Source organism: Colossoma macropomum, unplaced genomic scaffold, assembly GCF_904425465.1.
Source record: "Colossoma macropomum unplaced genomic scaffold, Colossoma_macropomum, whole genome shotgun sequence".
Lineage (NCBI taxonomy): Eukaryota > Metazoa > Chordata > Actinopteri > Characiformes > Serrasalmidae > Colossoma > Colossoma macropomum.
The window spans coordinates 20,126,822-20,145,825 of NW_023494809.1; the positions used below are offsets into that span (position 1 = coordinate 20,126,822).

Sequence of the window (19,004 nt, forward strand, 5' to 3'; positions counted from 1 at the left end):
ATTAAGTAGGTTACTCATTATGGTATCGGTATCGGCAAGTGCCAGAAAGCATGTACTCATACTCGCACTTGGTCTGAAAAGAGCGGTGCAGATGAATCCCTAATTACTGTTATATGGGTCCTTTAAAACTCTGCACGCTCTAGACATTGAAAGGAAAATAAGAGCGTACCAGTCAGTATTAGGTAAAGAGTAAGACACACTCAGACGCTTCGCTTTGCCAAAGAATCCCAGCACTAGAAGCTTGTCCATTCCCTCCACCTCACAGACAGCTGCTACTTCAGCCAGCTCCTCCTGTATGCACACCCACAGACACACATTAGCATGGACTGTGAAAGAACTTCAAGATACAGTCGTTTGCAAAAGTTGCAAATGTTTTTTTTTTGCAAACCCTTGCAAATGATATGTTTTGTCGATTTTCTCAGTTAAACTAAGTTAACACAGCCTCTACAGAGAACACACTTCTGCACACTGTAATGTACAATTACTGTTTATTTGCTAAATTTAACATACTGTAAAAAAAAACATAAAATGTGACCTGTGAACAAGAGAAATAATCATATTTAGTTTCTGTACTGTAGAATGTAGAACGTATTTTCACTTAGAATCAACAAAACATGTCACTTGACCAACATCCAAAGATTTACATATGACTGTACACCTAAAAATAACAATCAGGATTGTGTTTGACTATGTGCTGTGTTGTGCATGCCACAGATACTTGCATCAGTGTGTGTGGTAAAGGATACACTGATCTCCATCTGTGTGTGAGGCTCCACAGTGCCAGAGGATGGAGAGAAGCTGGCAGAGCAGAGATGAGCCTGTGGACCCTGGAGCTGAGAGACAGCCAGGAGGAGGAAGACACACACAAGCAAGGAGATGTCACTGACATAGCACTATTAATCTACCACACTGTGGCACTATAAACCATATGACATGTAGTATTGTTAGATGTTCCAAAACAATCCAGTAAGTGCGGTCCAGGAGCAGAAAAATGATAATATGTGAGCTCATGAAAACAGTAAGTTTATAATTCAGTACAACTCTTGAACTTCACTGGCTGTATGACTTTGGGTTGACACTAAATTTGTGGAAGAGGAGATCTTTTAATATGCTTTGAAAGTGAAAAGCCATTGTTGTGCATATTGTCTTGTTTAATGAAAAGTAAAAAACATTCTTTATATTTTTGCCATGTTATTGTTATTTTTTGATATTGAATTAATCAGAAGTCAGAAATGCAGACTCAAACCTGTTCAGAATGTGGACTGAATGTAAAAATAATTTACTATGCAAATTACTATGTAACTAATTATGGAATTAAACAAAAACTGACATGTTTTTCTCTGAAAAGTAAAGCATTTATGCACAAATTATGTGTTACGTGTATCATCTGGCAGATCCCTCACATACCTCTAACAAACAGATATATAATGGCAGAGAAAAGTGATCTCTTACATAAAGAAAATAATATTAATAAGTAAAATAAAATTTGCAGTAGGTCATAGGGAAGTCAGGGAAACCAAAGGTACAGAAACTGTGACATGCATGAAAACAGAGATGGAAACGTCAATTTTTTTAATCAATAAAGCAAAACAAATGCAACAAGAAATTTTTGCAGGATGTTATTACGTAAACATTTTTTTTGGCTAAAAGTCAGTTTGAGGGAAACCAGCCTCTGGGTAGCAAAAATTGGTAATTTTTTAAAGCATTTTCATTTAATTACTCCCAATTTCAGTGAACACAGTTAATAACTTCTTTTAGTGTTTTCTCTGGTTAAGTTTACTACATAAGCAGTCCATAGGAGCACTGCAGTAGGTCTTTTTGTCCTACCTTGCTCCATATGAAGTGTGCTGGCAGTAGAGTTTGGTTAAAGAGGGTAGCTTTGCCACTCTGAGGAACTCCTACATACAGATCAGTCAGCAGCAGCTCACAGCTCAGCAAGCACACCTGAGGAGACTGAACATCTGCTCGTACACACAGGTGACTGAGAAAACAAAAACACAGACACGAAAACATTTAACGACTAATCGGTCCTTCATTATGTTGAATCAAGTATGCTGGTGATAGATTTGAACAAATCCATAAGATGTCTGGAGGCATCCAGGAAACATCTGGAACAAAATTTTGTTCTTCAAACTAGCTCACAATATATCAACTACTATTTTGAAAATAAATTCTCGTTACTTTTTCTTGTATTCATGTTTTTTTCTATCTCTTTTGATAAAATTTGGTGTTTATATCAGAAAAACAAGCTTACTGCTGAGATAAATGGTTTTAAACAATGTGTTAATGGCTCCTGCACAGAACTATAAGTTGAAGCAAATCTGAGTGGCGAGTTGAAGCGGTGAGGGCATGTTAAAAAAGTACTGAAATGTGGCCTTACACTGAAGCTATTTCCAACACATACAGCTTTTTAGATTATTTCTCACCATCCGGTGCCATTTGGAACATTGAGCTGTAGGACACTCTCGAAGCTCTGACAGCACACAGCTCTGAAATATACATCCACACTGCAGGAAGCCAAAGGAGGCAGCACGCCCTCACTCGGCTCTATCTTTACCTAAAACACATGATTAACACATACAGATAAAACAACAAGGCTAAACATGCCTGTTGCCTGGTGCCCCTGGGCACAACATATCACATTTTGGCCACTATAATGCAGAGCTTGAGGCCGAGTGGCCACTTTTGGCATTCTTTTTCCCCTTTTAACAAAGTTGTTTGGTTGGACACCAAACTAACTTCACCAAAGATATTGTCAGAATTTGTGAACTGTAACCACGAGGATAGCTATGATGGTGTGGTGACCATGGTGGTCCCTCTGAGGAGCTGGTATTTCTGGCATCATAAATGCTGTTCCATTGGCTAAAATTTGCTGATATCATTGTGTGAAATAAGATCGTAAATAAAATAAGGCGTGAAATAAGCTGCCATTACACTGAAAGGCCAACACCGCAGTAGATAAACACATGATCCAGACCAGATGATGTGAGTGTGGACCAACTCAGCAGGGGGGACCATCATGGTCAGAACAATGCTGATGTTCTTATTAATGTAAAAATGTTAATAAATTGTATCTTTCAAAGCAAGACTTTTTTGGTATTTAAGCATGCTTGTTAGCTATAAATACAATGTATATAAGATAAGCATTTTTCTATTATTCTGGCCACAAATGTTTATTTTTAGCCAGAAGAATCATTGGCCTGGTGGCTTGAGTGGCCAGCACAAATCTACCCCAGTCAAAGTAAAGTATAAACATAGTATAAAAAAATGTATAATTTCAAAAATATAAATAACTACATAAATAGTACAAACACTGTACTTTTATAAGGAGTGTTTCAGCTCTGAGTGCTTTTGAATGAGGCACAGTACAGGACAGCAAATCAGAACGGACGTCATACACTGTACATATGTCGGTCTTAAAGGGACAGTAACAAAAACAGCCTGATTAATTCTAATGTTAAATGTTATAAGTGGACCTAAAAAATAAACAGATAAAGAAATAAAGAAATAAAAAATATAATACAAGAAAAATGTACGACATGGGCATTTTAACAGTAAATGTTACTTTGTGTTACATGCTGTTAACTTAAAACCAAAAAACTATTAAGGCAGCCAGGATTTTCATAGATTAAATACATGTGAATTTCACTGAGATGCATTAATCAGTTCACGACTTCTGTCAAAGAACCTGTTATACAAATTTCTGAGGTGACTTTAAAAAAGGTGTACAGTCTGATCCGACTGGCGTGGGCTTGCGTGGCTGCAGGCTTTCATTCTAATCTAACAGGCGCACACCTGATTCTACTCATTTCAAGCAGTTAATCGTGTGCGCTCATGCTTTGTTGGAATTAAGGTCTGCAACCACACTGGCCTTTTGTAGATAAGACTGCACGCCCCTGCTTGAAACATTACAGTCTGATGCTGCAGTGGGAGGTGATAGGGGGATGTACCTGTCCCAGGCTGACCACAGGGTCATTAGGCAGCTCTTCCAGGCTCCAAAGAGCCTCTAATGGGCTACTGTTGCTGATTTGGAGGGTGGAACAGATCTCTTGTCCCAGTTGCAGCAGCCCTAGGTTCAGACTGGGCACGCTCAGAGTAAGCTGCGGCCCCTGTGAGACAAACAACAAAGACACAGAAGGGGGCAGAGAAACCTTTTATCACACCTTTATTGTGCTAATATCACAACATTGTATTAGAGAAACTATATGGTTTCCCAACATATTTCAGGCTGGGTAGTAGACCGTGTGGCACTCCAGACAGCAATTAGAGTATATATAATATACAGTTGCAGGATGGCACTGAGAGCTTTAAGAGCTTTAAATGTGTTCAACAGACAAATAACACAATAAGCCACCTGTACCCTTAATATTAGTCTATTTTATTTCCGAAAAAAAACATATCAGTCAGGCCATAATGGGGAGTTACATAGCCTTGGTGGGGAATGGATGTTTTCACCTTTTTACAGCCGGTTAACTTAGAAATTTAGACATACTTGTTAAGCATAATTAACATTTATTTAAAAAGTAGACCAGAGAGGTTATTCATAGCATGCCAGATTAAATAGTGAAAGTAATATGAATGGAAGGCAGCCTCCTCTCACCTTAAATGTGGCCTCGATGGGCAGGCCTACAGGACTGTTATGGTGCTTAACATGGCACTGGAGTGTGGTGGTGAAGTGACCTGGTCGGCCTCCAGTCAAAATCAGATCCACATCAAAGCACTCATTCATTTCTTCAAGAAAACGAGTTAAGAAACAATAATAAGAAAGAGGTCAATCACTTTATAAAAAAGATGTCTACAGTGAAGGCCACTAACCACTTTAAGGTGATAGCAGAAATTAATCCTGTGCGAATACAAAAAAGATTACAGTCGCATGTGATAAAATATCATGTGCTTGTGTGTATATATGCATTCAATATTATACTGTCAGTCGAAAGTGCTCAAGCAATAATTCATACTCAGTTATTCCTGAGCTGTTCTGACTACATAGTGTGTGCAATATCAAACATTTCCCCACTGCCCAAGTCATCTGTACAGTCCTGATTCCAAACCATCACGCCTAGTTGTATGAGCTGTGACGCAGGTCATGTTCTAGTGTTTATGGTAATTGCAGTCTATTAGGTAATATGAACAATAAAGAACATATCCAGATGTTTGTAAACAAAAGGCTTTGAGATGAATAAAATGCCCTGAAGTTGTTAGGTTTGGGGCTGTAATCAAACATGGCTTTCAAACATAAAGCCAACAATGATGTAGGATTTTACAGCTTGCCTGCTGAAAACAATAAGCCCTCCCAAAAGACCTCTCTGGATTTGGAAGTTGAAGTGCCACCTTCTGCTCCTACTACCTTTACTAACTTTTGTCAGTTTTTTATGAATAATGAGCTGATTAAATTAACATTACAAATTACATAACAGTGAGCCTTACCTTTAGGCAATAAACTATTTCATTTCAAATCATTTTCCATTTTAAAATTTAAGACTCCAACCATAAGTGCATTATTGCTGATGTGGATTTCCTTGCACTCAAAGACGCAGGAAAAAAATTACTTAGGTGAAATTCATCGTAATGTATATGTTTACTGGAGTGTTATTATGATATTTGACTCACTATATATTTACTACACATATCACTGGAGATTTGAAATAGTAGTAAACTTCATTCATTCATTCTTAATTAATACTGTGATTAAAGGATGTACCTATTTCACCTGATGAGGGCTCTACCTCAATAATGTGGCAGTCACTGATACGCTCCCATTCAAAACAAATTGCTGACTTGCTGTGATTCCACATCTGAAACACACACACACACACACACACACACAAACATAAACACAGATAAGACTCATTAGAAAACTGAATCGATTAAAGGTTTTCTCAAAAAAGAGCTTTGCATGTTACCTTGAATCTCTTGTGGATAGTGGTGTGTATATATGTTTCTCCTGGAATAAGCAGGGCGTATGGCTCCAGTAGGATCTTATATGGCTCAGTGGAACCTTTCACCTCGATCTCCATCACTATCGCATCACTCACGTTGGGTAACATGTCAAGCTGCTGAGATGCGCTGATACAAATATAAGAGATTCATTAGAGCTCAAGTTATTCAAGATAAGAATATTTGTAAAAATAAACACTATATCATTCTAAAATACTGATTTAACACGGAGCTTAACAATCTTCTGTTTGAATTTTTACCTGTCTTCACTGATTTTCTGCATATCTGGGACCTCCCTTATGACCAAGTGACAGACACTGTGATAATCCTTCAACTACGAGACAAAGAAAAGTCAATACAAAGCACAACTGAAGTGTATTCTATTTTTCCACGTGTGTGTATTTGTACAGGGACACAGGGAAGACCTTGTAAGTAGGAGATGCTGAAATTTTAAGTAGCATAAACTCGATGTACATAATGACATCATTCTAAATGTCAGATCATTTTTATTGCTCTGTAGGCTCTGTGGCTGTGGTAGTAGAAATAGCTGTTGTAGCTAATGTATGCTAGTTGTATAGGCTGCAAACTACACTATGTTAAGTTAACATGTGTTAATGATAACAATAAAAAGTCTAATGCACTAATGGCATTGTCAGCATTTACTGTGGAGATTCTGAGAAACTCAGATCTAACAACAGGCTAAGGCAGATTTTTAGACGTAAAGCCTATAATAAAAAATCAGACACCATCCTACATATAGTAATGGGCAAAAGTCAGAGAGCACTCTTCATTAACTAATTTTCAGCCAAAATGGCCACTAAGTACAAGTTATTCATTTTTAGTGTCAGAAAAAAAGTAGAAAATATACATTTAACAACTAAAAACAATATCAGATTTTTCAGTATTTAGTGTGAGCACTCTTTGCTTCTATTACAGCCTTTATTCCTTTTGGTAGAAAATAATTTTTCAAAGAAAATCTGCAGGTAAATTGTTCCACACCTCCAAAGTTCAGTCTTAGAAGTTGGTTGCATTTTCTGCTTATCACCATCAAAATAATCCCAAACACATTCAGTGATGTTGAGGTCTGGACTACTTCTCCCTGTATGTGTGTATGTGTGTGTACCTCTTGTGGTTGGTATGTAAGCAGGAACACATGCTCCTGTGCAGGGCCCAGCAGACCAGTGGCAGGACTGATGCTGAAGCCATTGTCTGTGGCAAAGTGATGCTGGATGCAGGATGGATCTGCAGTCTCTCCGGGCAATAGAGCCTGCAGGTTGGGCTTCATAATCTGCCAGTGGAACGGCAGCTCCAAATGGCTGTTACACACAATTTTAAACATATCTCTTACCAACATTAACTTCTGACCTAATGTAACTGCTTTCAGGTTGAACATTAATGAACTATTGATGACCAAAGGTCTGTTGTAGTTAGTAATGCATTTAGATAGCAGTGATCATAACAACAAGGTAAGCATGCAGAACACTGAGCACTCAGTCCACAAAGAAAATGTGCTGGAATTAGGCCCTCAGGCCTGTATCCCTAGTTAATAACCTTATCTTATCTAACATGTTGTTTGTGATCCATTCAGAACATTTATGTTCTTCCCTTTTAACTCATTAAAATCTCCCCCCAGAGTAGCTGGTATGCATGCATGCCCACGTTGGTCATAGTAAAATGGACCGGCATGCTGAATTGTAGCTTACTGCATACTGCTATGTTTCCTATCACTGTATAAAGGAAGCTCACACTGCCTTTTATTTCTGAGCAAACATGTATGTACACACATTCAGATTGCTATGGAAACACTAGGAAAATTATTGGTTTGTTTCATCAGAATAACAATAAAGATTTTACATATCAAAATACATAAGACAACAATCATGCTTTGAATAGAGAAGGCAGGAAAGGCAAAAATAGCCACTTTTCTTTCCTCTGCATTTATGGATTAAGGATGAACAGCAGGTAAGAGAAGTGATCTTACGTATTGTTCTTAATGATCAGTTTCTTCTGCAAGATGGAGTTCAGGTTAACCGGATCAAATCGCACAAAATGATCAGCGGTCAGGTCACGTAATTCACCGAGCTCTGGGAAATCTTCGCCACCTTCCACCGCCACCAGCTCAAGCATGACCAGCTGACCAGTGCCTGCCATGGTGCAGTTAACACAAGCAAGGGTTTTAGTAAGAAGCACAATCAGAGTGAGCTACATCAATAAAGTTCCTTGAAAGTGTTCAAACAAGTGTTTCCCAACTCCAGACCTGAGGCCCTCTGCACTGAATAGTTTTGCATACTCAGTTATAGGCCTGGGCAACATGCACGGTTCTAAAGGGGTGGCCGACATGGCCAAGGCCCTCCCTGAAATCTGACTGGCCAACCCAGATGCCACCCCAAAATTCCTGCCAGGTCTTTGGCTTCCACCTCGCTGTGGGGTAGGTGTTTGCACCTTCAAGAGGAGAGTTGTTTGCTGCCGATGGAACAACTCTCCAAACCCAATCTTGCGCATTCATTCCCCCGAAACACGCCCCCTCTTTTAATCTTTAATAAAAATCATATATTGAATAATATAATACTGAGTAACCCAACATCTTTTGAAAACTACTTCACATGTCATTTTAATAGTTTTCACTGCTAACATGTGCATTCATGAGCTTCTTCTGGTGTGGGTTCATAATGCACTGAGGTACTGTCTTTACTTCTAAACTCAGTTTAGCTTAGTGGTTTTACTGCAGTGGGTCACACTGAAGTTCCAAAGCCCATCTGCATTTACTTTTGCTTCCACACACTCAAGCTAAATTTAACATAAGGTAAAACAAGTAGAAGGTGAAGAGCCGCGCAGTAGGTAAAGCTAGAATTAGTGTTTAGCAGAGAGAATTGACAGGCAGCTTCTTGACAAAGCTCTCTCTGTCTCTCTCACTATTTATTAAGTAGAAAGAAGTGTGGGGCAATTACTGCCTTTCAAGCATCATCAGTGGACTACTTGTCAATTATCAACCATATCCACTTACACGAACTTTGCCCAGGCCTACTCATTTCAACCTATAAAGGCCTACATAACTGTCCAACAATCTGCCATGAAAAGTGTGCCAAAACAGGACTAGAGTGTCTTTTTGCTTACAATTACAATTACAACACAAATAACACACAAGTGCGTCATAGTTCTAATTAATTTCACACAACAACTGTTCAAACCGTTACCTTGTATGGTGAAATCCTTCACTTGACAGTTGTCACAGACAATAGTGAAGCTTTGAGCGCAGACTTCAGCAGCAGTGGGGAAGAAAACGACCTGACCAGTGGAACAAGTGAGAGAAAGTGAGAGAAAGCCAAGCACAAGCTCATACCATAATGTAAAACAATTAAAAACTAAGTAATCTAAAATCTACTTTCTACTTTTGGCAATCAAAACAAAACTCATACTTTACAATGAATATCATTTATCTCTATGCAAGTTTCTATATTCTGCAAAGATTTTTGCTTTGTAGAAACCACAAAGTAGTAAGTCATTTTGTCTCAGACAAAGTCACATCTTGTTGTTAGATAGTGGTGATGTTTTGCTAAAACTCCACCAGACCGATTAGCGCTTACCTCCATGACCACGGCCTGGCCAGGCAGCAAGGCGAACAGAGAGGGACTGACTCCGAACGGAGGATGTTCTGTAAAGCTGGCCTTCACTGCAGACTGAAGCAAGGCACAGGGTGAATATGTAACATGATGGACGATTGATAGAGCTGGGCAATATAACAATATTTATCAATATCATTGATCAATTACGTAACAATATGTCACAGTATACCTTTCTGATCATATCGTGGATATTGTCAGTACTTATAAGCCCATTTCAACTGCATGTTTGATTACAAAGAGAGCATAATTAGTCCTGTGTTATTGGATTTAGCACAGTACAGTGTCCAATGTTAGATAGAAATAATTGTATTCGTAGCTTTTAGTATTTTTTTTAAAGGTGGCACTACTTTGCATGTTCCAGCTTATTAGATGTCAGAGTATAAATATCATGACTTGTCATAAATATCATGATTTCATACTTGTCGTGTATTGTGAAAACTTCTTGAAGTATTGTGATATTACAATTTTTGTCACATCACCCAGCTCTGGCTAATAGTACTGTAGTTAATATAATAGCCTATTAGAACACATTAATATATTTATACTGATGTATCTAATGGTTACATATAAAACATTTATATATTTAGCCATGTCACAGATGCAAAAGAGTTGCCATTTTCAGTACAAAGGATCTTTAAAAACAGCAACAAGGACACAATAAAACATCAGCAATAGACCTATTATCCTAGGTTGGTGCTGTATTGTTGGCTTTATTGCAGGCTCTTATCCCTTCTGTATGCTAGTTTACCCTGAGGCTGGAGGCAGGCCACTGTTTCTTGGGCATAATACAGAAAGTTCCAGGACTCTGTCCATCGTTACGGCACAGAACTTCCATGAACTTTACCCCTCCCGCTAGGCAGTAGCCGAAGTCCAGAACAGCAGGCACTGTGTAGCCGGGACAAGTCACAGACAAAGCACATGAATTAAACAATACTTTCCAAACAGCTGTCTTAAAAACAACACATAATATGTTATCCAAGCTATACTACATGTCCAAAACATCTAGACACCCCTTCTAGTTAGTGAATTCAGCTACTTTAGGGTGCACTCATTGCTGACACAGGTATTCAGTTGCACACACAGTTTATATAATCGATATAGAGAGGTATTAATTACTAGCATGCGGCACTCTGAAGCAGCTCCACATAAGCCTAAGGTCATCACGGCCAACGCCAAGTGTTGGTTACAGGATGCCGCCCCCCAGCACTGGTCTGTGGAGCAGTGGAACTGTGTTCTCTGGAGTAATGGAGCTTCAATCAATACCTACCAATGCTAATCATGCTTGACCTCCCTAATGCTCTCGTGGCTGCAATCAAATCCTCACAGCAATGTTCCAATTTAGTGTAGACAAGAGTATAGGATGTCTCTGTAGCAAACTGGGGAGGAACTCCCTATTAACACCCTTAATTTCAGAGGAAAAGTTGGAGGAGCAGGTGTCTACATTTGGACATATAATGTATGTGTCCAGTTAAGGACAATACGTTTTACAGTGCGTTCGGATTTTAAAACAAAAATGTGTCCTAATTAGAGACAGCATATCAGTATGAATTGGCATCAGTTCTAATTACACAGCCTGTGACAGAGATATACTATGGCTTTTGATCTGAATGCAACATAATTAGCTTTAAAAACTAGACAAACGCTATAAATTTGCATTTAGTTCAATTCAGTTTGTTCAATTCAAAGTGTATTGAAGTGCTGTTCATTAACGCCATTTTTCAGGGTGAATGGCATGAGATGTTCTGGGACTGAATAAACTGACTTACATGTGAGTATTGGTGGGGGTCTGTGGGCCTCCAGAGGTACAATGAGGGGATAAGGGGACTGAGTTTCCACCAACAGAAAGTCCTCATAATCTGCCAGGCAGTCTGGGGCAAACCGCACTGTATACTGGCAACTCATACCAGGAGCGACAACCCCACCCTCACCAGGGAATCGGCCTGTGGACACACGTCTGTTACTGGACCACACAGCAGTACATGTTCAGGTTTTCTATGAGTGGTTTCGCAGCCATTGGCAGCACAGTTGGAGGAATAGTGGAAGTGACTAAAGAGTTTACTTTAAAAACTGTTATAAGCCATGAGCTGAAATAGATGAGCTAAAATGACTGCATATTAATTTAGCTATGTTTTCTATAGAGAATGTGTTGACTTATTTGCACTTAGAAAATCAACAAAGCATGTAATTTGACACGGTGTTCGACTTTTTGCATACGACTGTACATTATAATCTGTCCAATATTTTTAAGCAATTATTTGCCAATACCAATATGATTTTGATATCATTGTGCATCCTTAACAATAATAATTATTATTAACCTCTTATAATATGCAGCATGTCCCCTAACAGAGTAATTACTTCTCTTCAAATTCATCTAAATCAGCTGATTAGAATTGTTTTTTTTTTTACTGATGTTCCTGAGAGGTCGATGTGTTTTTTGGATGCTCACCTAGACCAATAGAGAAGTGTGGCGTGGTGGGTGGGATCACACGCACGTGGCGGCTGGCAGCAGTTGTGTTCCTCAGCTCCACAGTGGTCTAAATCAGACAAAATCAGTTCTGAAATGTTCCAAAATTATGCCGTCTCCTGAAGGAGCCTTTTTTGAAAACTATTATACACAAACCTTGATTGTGATGTTCTTTAAATGTCTTGTTTTCACATACAAACCCAATTCTAAAAAAGTTGGGACAGTTGATAAAATGCAAATAAGAAGAGAAGGCAGTGATTTGTAAACTGTCTTTTACAGGAATTTACCTGAAAACAACACAAAAAAGGGATGCTTAATATTTTACCTTACCAACTTACCTACTGATTTTTGTAAATATTTGCTAATTCCAAATTTAATCCCTGCAACACATTCCCAAAAAGATGAGGAGAGACTGTGAAGTTTGTGGAATGATCAAAAGCACCTGTTTTGGCACTTTCCACAGGTGACTAGGTAACAGGTGATGCTAATAGTGACTGGATATAAAAGGAGCATTCACGAAAGCCTCGAAAGACTGCGTGAGTGAAAATTCCAACTGTTCAAGAACAATTTTTCTGTTTGATGTAACGTTATTGGCTTGATTTGCAGAAAGAAACAAATGCCCTTTACATTTTTTGCCTTGTTGTTGTCAGTATTTGACATTGAAACAGACAAGTTGTAAGTGCAAACACTGATGTGTCATTGTTTAACATTAAAACAAGCAAAGTTGAACATAAATGTAACTGACTATGTAATTGACTACACTTCAGTAAGTCATTATGTAATTACATTTGAATAATTATGTAATATACATCCAAAGCAACAATAAAAATAACACTAGGCTTCTAAGGGGTTATGCTTAACTATAATTGCGAACTGTAAATGAATCATAACTAAGGTCATCTACCTCATAGACTTGTCCTGCTTGGTATTCAGTAAACAACACTATAGGTGGGCTGGCTACGAAAACAGGCACTGGAGCTTCAGGGCTGCTGCTGAAAGAGACAGAGAGTGAAACTAGAGCTCTGCTTTTTGTTATCAGTTTTGTCAGTCAAGCAAACAAACATCCCGCATAAAGAAACAGAGGGGTTTATTGTTCTGCAGAGGCAAACAGAGCTGCTTCTACAGAGCGTGTTCATCATGTATGGCCATACAAACAAAATCCCACAAGACCAACAAAAAACAAACTGTTTTGAGTCAATCATCCTGGGTTTTTAAATCAACAGTTTGGCATCGCTGGAGAATTAGGCACTTACAAAGCAATTACCCAAGTGAATGCAGACCGAATTAAACCTATTAAAGAAGTCAAAAATGCATCTTGTCAAATACTGAAAAAGGGCTGAACTCTATATCTACACTGTCTTTTTGTGTTACCTTAAAAAATAATTCAAAGTAGTGTGATTAACTGCATGTCCACGTTGCTCAGTAAAATGGATCAGCATGTGGAATTGGAGCTTTCTGTGCTACTGTGTTTTCTATCACTGTATAAAAGAAGCTCCATGCTGATTGAGCAAGTGTGCACACATTCAGAATGCCATTCACATCAGTGTGCAAACGCTGATTATCGATTTGTTTTATCAGAGAAACAATCTTTTTTTGTTTATATGAAAAAAAAATTCTTTATATATCAAATAGCAAATGGACCAAGACTATACCGTTGTATGAAGAAGTTTGGGCACCTGTGGTCAAATGAAAGGTTTTGTTGATTTTTTTTGAGTGAAAATAAGTTAACACATCCTCTACAGAGAACACACTTCTGCACATTTTATTTAAAAAATTACTGTTTACTCGATGAATTTAACAAATTGGGAAAAATAAAATGTGGGCTGTGCAAAAGCTATTTTTTCAAAAGCTATTTTTTCCAATATGTTCAGCTCAGTAAATAAATAGAAGCTGTGTATTAAAATTTGCAGAAGGCATTTTTAAGTTTGTTCCATGTCGAAAGTGCGTTTTTATTATTTTCACTTTACATTTAAACAGCATAAATATGTATGTGTATATTATTGTTAATCTGCAAACTGAGTACTTTCTCCTAATTGTTTGCCATGACTGCCACGGCCTGATTATACTTTGAGCTTCCGGAGCACCTCAGAATAAATCAATAATACATAATGCATTTGTACACAGTGCAGAGAACAATACAGGGCGTAGTATAGAAGAGATTGTATTTCCAATTATGTTTGTTATACCCACAAAGGTGCATTCCTAAGTAAACTTTACACTTCTACAGGAAATTATTCATGCTCAGATGCTGTTTATAGAGATCAAATGCAATACTTTTGGATCTGGACCTCCATAAGAAGTGGAGAAAAATATGTGAGGAGTATGACAATAAGGCAGTAGCCTTGTGTTGGGCAGGGCAAACGTAGCCATGATATTTCTCCAAAAAAACATTTCAGTAGAAATATTAATATTAGAGACTGCAATCAGAGTGTCATTTGTAAATAAACCTGGTTAATTACACACATTTTGTTTGTTTGCTTGTTTTTTCCTTGCTTTTTGAGTGGCTCATATATGAATCTATGTTCTGTGATTCCTACATGGCCCCCCAATATATATGCAAATGCCCTCAAATTAAAACTGACACTTTAACACTTGCAGTTCCTCTATGTTTGCTTATTTGTCACACTAAATGGTTTCAGATCCTCTTACAGAATAAGGAGTCCCTGTGAATTTCTTTTGATCGTGGCACATTGTGCTACTTGTTGAGGCCTTTTGGCCTAATTTGCATTGCTGGAAAGGTTCTATTTAAGGGATGTTTAGATTCAGCAGGGCTGACAGTAATCAGACCTGTGTCTAGTTTAACTGATCCTAATTATGACTGAGTAACTAGTTCACACAGTGTCAGTTGGTGCTGGATAGCTTTTTTTCCTTCAATAAATGAAAAAATAGTTTAAAAATGTATTTTGTGTTTACTCATGCTGTCTTTGTCTTAAATTTAGTTTGAGGATTTGAAACAATTAATTGTGACACACACAAAAATAGAAGAAAATACTTTTTCACAGCAGTGTATAAGAGACTAATATGACCACTAAAGCAAAATAGACATGTAGGAATTAAGTATGGTCATTAAAAAGCATTCTAAGCTCATCCTCACCACCAGCTGTAGGTCTTCCTCTCTTTCACACCCTTTGCTGTACTCTTCACCTTCTTCCTCGACATGATGAGAGATTTGCCTCCAGACCGCTCACTCAGTGGCTGGAAATGAGGGTTGCGAAGGAAGTTCTGGCATTTCTTGAATTTCTGCAGGGCTGTCCACTCCTCCATCTGACTCTGAACACTCTGTTTCAACATCAGTGAAGGTTTACCCACCCTGGACCCCCTCTGAGATGAACAAAAAAAGATGAAAAAGTATCAAAATGTACATTCAGTAATTTAATGGTACACATAATGTATTTATCTTGTTTATAAACCCAATAGTGTAATATAACAATATAACAAACCCAAAAAGGACTTTAAGGTCCAAAGAGAAATGTTTCTATAAAGAAAATGAATGTATTTTTTTTAGCTTTTAGAAAATTATTACTCAAAGGACTAAAGAGGAAAATAGTTAATTACTGTGACCTTAAAAATGTGGGGGGAAAAAATCCATATAATGACAGAACAAGAGAAATAAGAATCCTATGCTGACCCAAACAGACTGACCTCTGAGTGACTACTCCTGGTGTCGCTGGCCTCCTGCGAGGAGGGCAGCGTTAGCGTCTCTTCTGACCCCTTCAGGAGGCTCTGCGCGGTCAGTTCCGGCAAAGGAATCACTGTGTAGTCATCGTCCTGTGGTCCCTTGCACACACGCTTGTTGTAAGAAACAGTCGGCTGAGCAAAACCAGGATTAGATTTGCCTATAAAAAAGGAGTGAAGGGAGAACTCTATTGGTTTTTGAAATTTCTGCTTAATTATAAATGGTTAAGATGTAAACAAAGTCCTTTAGTGTGGTTTGGTGAGAGTTTTGTTCACAGTGGTGGTAACAGGAACCAGATGTCCAAATAATTTAATGCCACTATTAATACGTAAAGATATACAACGTGGTCCAAATAACTCCGCTGAAATCCGACCCGATGCCTCTGACTTTTAAATTATGAGGCTTTACAGGGAGACTCGCAGTATCACAAACACACTGTGATTTTAGCATGTTTTTTTATCCTGATAGTTCAACAAAAAATCTTACATAGTGTACATTTAAAGGCATTTGCTGATGACATGTATTGCAGCTTATGGCTTATGTGGCTTAAACTGCAATACTGCAAGACAAACGTTCTAAATATGAAATAGAGAAACAAACACCAAAGTCACAAACAAAGGTATGACAAACAACGGGTGCCCTACTTGGCATCCAAGTGACACTCGCAAACGTAAAGAGCAAACACACAGCACATTCATGTACATGTGGCCTGTTTGTAGCATTACCTCGTGGGGCTTTGATAAGTGGGACTTGTTCTGTTCTGCAGTCCTGAGGACAAATCAAGTTGTTACTCTTGAGAAGCTCGTTGTCCACGCACCACATAAAGGTGGACTTAGCTAATAAGACACAAATAGAAAAAAATACAGATTGATGAATAGAAAGACAATTATTAAAAAAATGATGACATCGTACATATAGTAATAATATTACATTTGAAAGGACAAGTAAGCGAAATGTGTAATCATGAGAGAAATATGATAAAACTATTGAAACCCAAGAGATAAAACTTATATCTCATAACAGGTACCTGGAGGTAGGCCGAGCTCATGATAGGCTTCTCCCACCTCATCCAGGATCTCAGCCTGAGCTCGCTCCTCTGTGGCGCTGGCCTGCAGCCGGGCCTGAATGATGTGCTTCTCCAACATATCAGCATCCCTCATCCGCCTGCTGTACTCCAAATGAACCTGGATGTGAAACCCACTTTCAGTGCAAAGATCTGAGTGAAGATCACCTGACATCATCTCAAATACAACTCAAAACAGCTGGAATAAAACCTCTGCTTTAAGTGAGTGTGACTGCAAGGAACCATTGAAATCTGTGTAGAGAATGAAACTCTTTTCCTTAAACAAATATGACCAGGTGTAGGTTAAAGTGGCACCTGCTGAAGCTCCTCCACGTATTTGTCATGGTAGCTGTTGCCTCCCCTCCGTGACTTGGTTAGACTGGTCACAGTGTCTTTTCCAATCACCTCTGTGGTGTACAGATCTCTGAATATACTTGCGAGTAAATGAGAAATGTCCTGTCAAATACACAACTGGTCATAATTAATAAGACACATAACTGCACAATTAAGGCAATCAAATGAAAAAAAACAAACTTTTCAGCTAAAACATTCTGAAAAATACTATACAGAAAAGGATATTTGCTCCTATATACAGAATTTTCTGCCTGACTTTAAAGGTTAAAGGGGAATTCTTCTGATTTTTCAAAATGTATGCATAAATCAATCGTTGAGATGTAAATAAAGTCATTCAGAGTGGTTTGATGTGAAATGGTTCATTGTAGAGAAACGTGCAGACTCAGATTTCTTTACAGTGGTGGTGACAGGTACCGGGGTTAACAATGTCTACAACCCAAATATTTCCATTTTATCTGCTATTCAAAACCATCAGGGAACCTACAAATGTATCCTAAATGTTTATGTAATGTTGACAATGGTAAAATAGTGAAAAATTTGAAAAAAGTTTAACTGGGGACTACTTTGCCTTATTACATCCTACATGTATCTCTCCACCAATAATGTATTTTAAAAGTACACTGTAGCACAAAACTATCATAGAACAATGTCTTGGGCATCAGGCAGTATATTCATGACAATTTAATGTAAAAACGTTTTGCGATGTACCTTCAGAGGCTTTTCATTTCTTCAGACGTCTGGTTCCTATCACCACCACTGTGAACAATTCTGACTCTGCAAATTTCTTTAGAACATAGCATTTCATATCAATCCACTCTGAATGACTGTATCTTAACCATTGACTTTTGGAGAAATTTATAAATAACGATGGAATTCCCCTTTAAATCCCACTGGGCCATACAAATGTCTCTTGCTCAGTTTCACAATAGCCCAGAATGATCCTCCTCCTCAGAGCCACTTGACAGAACAGTACGTTTGGCACAGAGTTTGGCAGCTACTGCTACCGCTTTACGCTTTCTACATATAAAGCCGGCATTTACATTGTCACAAAATGCTTACAAAAACACTTACAAAAATACATATTTTTAGAGTAAACCTAATTTTTCTTAGATGTAAAATTCTCCCTTTCTAGCTGTTGTGCCGTACGCTAGCCTGTAGCACGCAATGACTCATGGTAGTTGTAGTTTTGTGCGACGCATACTGAGATCTAACGGCTTTCAAATGCCTCTTTTTCGAAACTACAACTTAGCAAACGAAGTTGCGTATTTATTGTTACTAAAAAGTTCAGGTGTCTTATTTAAGCAGCGACTGTGTAACAAACTGTTATTTAGCTAGTTTTCATTCTCTTTAAGTATAAAATCAGTATATTCACTATACAACAAGATATTCAGTCCCCACCTGTGTTTTCTCTGATGCTGGTTTGTGTCTGTTCATGCAGGGCTCGATGCCAGTTGGAGACTTTTTCTCACATTCCTCCTGCATTTTTGCAGTTCAATTACACAACCAGCAACCTAGGTAGCTAATCGGCTGTGTAATCGGCTTGACACAGCTAGATAACAAGTCTAAATATTTCATTCAATATTTCAATTCCGAGAAAGTATCACTCTTTAAATTCTGCCTGACATGTTTTTAACCGGCCTCCATTTGTGTACACACGCAGCTGCCATAGTAACGCAGCGCCGCTCTTAAAGGGGAACTCCACCGATTTTTCACAATTGGGGCACAATTCAGTGGTTGAGATATAAATAGTCATTCAGAGTGGCTTGATGTGAAATGGTTCATTTGTAGAGAAACTTACAGACTCAGATTTCTTTACAGTGGTGGTCATAGGAACCAGGGGTCCCGATATCTACAATGCAAATTCAGCCATTTTATTTACTACCC

General features: G+C 38.3%; 1 protein-coding gene across 1 annotated transcript in view; it reads right to left on the minus strand.

The window, feature by feature from the left end:
- dlec1 (DLEC1 cilia and flagella associated protein) overlaps positions 1–18,763 on the minus strand; it is a 37,060-nt gene extending 18,297 nt beyond the window's left edge. The window contains exons 1-23 of the mRNA XM_036558012.1: positions 18,519–18,763; positions 17,082–17,222; positions 16,731–16,887; positions 16,429–16,539; positions 15,670–15,863; positions 15,122–15,348; positions 12,932–13,019; positions 12,010–12,097; positions 11,327–11,500; positions 10,309–10,445; positions 9,522–9,614; positions 9,132–9,222; positions 7,919–8,081; positions 7,061–7,253; positions 6,198–6,271; positions 5,904–6,066; positions 5,702–5,795; positions 4,601–4,731; positions 3,951–4,109; positions 2,427–2,557; positions 1,828–1,981; positions 723–833; positions 170–291 (exon numbers count right to left, since the gene is read on the minus strand). Of these exons, the coding sequence (XP_036413905.1) occupies positions 170–291; positions 723–833; positions 1,828–1,981; positions 2,427–2,557; positions 3,951–4,109; positions 4,601–4,731; positions 5,702–5,795; positions 5,904–6,066; positions 6,198–6,271; positions 7,061–7,253; positions 7,919–8,081; positions 9,132–9,222; positions 9,522–9,614; positions 10,309–10,445; positions 11,327–11,500; positions 12,010–12,097; positions 12,932–13,019; positions 15,122–15,348; positions 15,670–15,863; positions 16,429–16,539; positions 16,731–16,887; positions 17,082–17,222; positions 18,519–18,602 (3,080 nt within the window). The 5' untranslated portion in view covers positions 18,603–18,763. The remainder of the gene's footprint in view (positions 1–169; positions 292–722; positions 834–1,827; positions 1,982–2,426; positions 2,558–3,950; positions 4,110–4,600; positions 4,732–5,701; positions 5,796–5,903; positions 6,067–6,197; positions 6,272–7,060; positions 7,254–7,918; positions 8,082–9,131; positions 9,223–9,521; positions 9,615–10,308; positions 10,446–11,326; positions 11,501–12,009; positions 12,098–12,931; positions 13,020–15,121; positions 15,349–15,669; positions 15,864–16,428; positions 16,540–16,730; positions 16,888–17,081; positions 17,223–18,518) is intronic.
- Positions 18,764–19,004: the final 241 nt, after the last annotated feature.